Below are 1,145 nucleotides of genomic sequence, written 5' to 3'. Positions count from 1 at the left end.
GAATAAAGGAAATAATAATGTCCATGTTTTGTTTTTATTTGTAGATTAATATTGTTTAAGAAAAATCTTTTATCTGGCCTTTTTTCCAAACTCAAATTCAAAGATTYTTCTTTCTGTTGCCTTTCTTTTTGTATTTTTTATTGTGTACAGAATTTATTTATTTTTTAAAGTGAATAAAGTTCTGAAATGARCCACGCTGAGTTTTAAATCTAATTATTGTTAAATGAAAGCAGAAGAACTGGACTGTCTGTAAGGTTCTGACATGTTHGTGTTGAGAGCTGGTTCTCTGTAAGTACAGTAAATATGAGCAGATGTTTACAACACCACAGTGATTGGAGCTGACCATCCAGATGTTCTGCAGCTGCTCCAGCTCATCAGAACCTCCTGTAAATGCTGGGGAACCCTGCAGCATCTCTATGAAGACACAGCCCGCCGCCCTGGTTCAAACACAGCAAACTGTAACCATCATCTCAGGAAGAACGAGGCAGCAGGTTCGGAGGTGTTGAGGCAGCACTGACCACATGTCCAGAGCTGTGGAGTAATCTGTAGATCCCAGCAGAAGGTCCGGAGGACGGTACCCCAGTGTCACCACTTCAGACGAGAAGGTCTGACTGGGGATAGACTTGGACCGAGCCAGACCTGAACCCAGATCARAATGAAAAGCTGTGCAGACAGCTCTCTGTGCTGCTGAGATTCACCTGCAGGGGGCGCTCCTCACCGAAGTCGGACAGTTTAAGTTCTCCCAGATAACTGATGAGCAGGTTGTGAGGCTTCAGGTCTCGGTGCAGAATCCTGAGACTGTGGATGTATGTGAGAGCTCTCAGCAGCTGGAACATGAAGATCTGCAACCAAACAGCAGCGTCAGTCCAAACATGAGCTGAGAGCTGAGTTTACCTGCTGCACGTACCCGCACGTTGTGACAGTGCAGACCTCCAGGATGCTGGCTCATGTACTGGGCCAGGTCTGTCTGCTGCAGAAACAAGAAAACAACATGTGAGGGYCACTGAGGGTCAGGGTGGTCCATCCAGAAGACCTGACTCAGCATTAATGGTTTCAGGCCCTCTGAAGTCTTTCTCAGTGTTGTATAAAGTACCACAAAGTGATACTTGAGTAAAAGTACAAGTATCTTACCATAAAATTACTTT

At 44.8% G+C, this 1,145-nt stretch overlaps 1 protein-coding gene across 1 annotated transcript in view; it reads right to left on the bottom strand.

The window, feature by feature from the left end:
• LOC106511310 (cyclin-dependent kinase 15) overlaps positions 1–1,145 on the bottom strand; it is a gene marked incomplete at its 5' end in the record, with an annotated part of 12,032 nt that overhangs the window by 4,592 nt on the left and 6,295 nt on the right. Inside the window, 3 exon segments of the mRNA XM_014000062.1 lie at positions 344–437; positions 519–639; positions 719–842. Coding sequence (XP_013855516.1) covers positions 344–437; positions 519–639; positions 719–842 — 339 coding nt within the window.

This window comes from Austrofundulus limnaeus, unplaced genomic scaffold (genome assembly GCF_001266775.1).
Source record: "Austrofundulus limnaeus strain Quisiro unplaced genomic scaffold, Austrofundulus_limnaeus-1.0 Scaffold2668, whole genome shotgun sequence".
Taxonomy (NCBI): Eukaryota; Metazoa; Chordata; class Actinopteri; order Cyprinodontiformes; family Rivulidae; genus Austrofundulus; species Austrofundulus limnaeus.
This window is presented reverse-complemented; position numbering and strand designations above follow the sequence as displayed.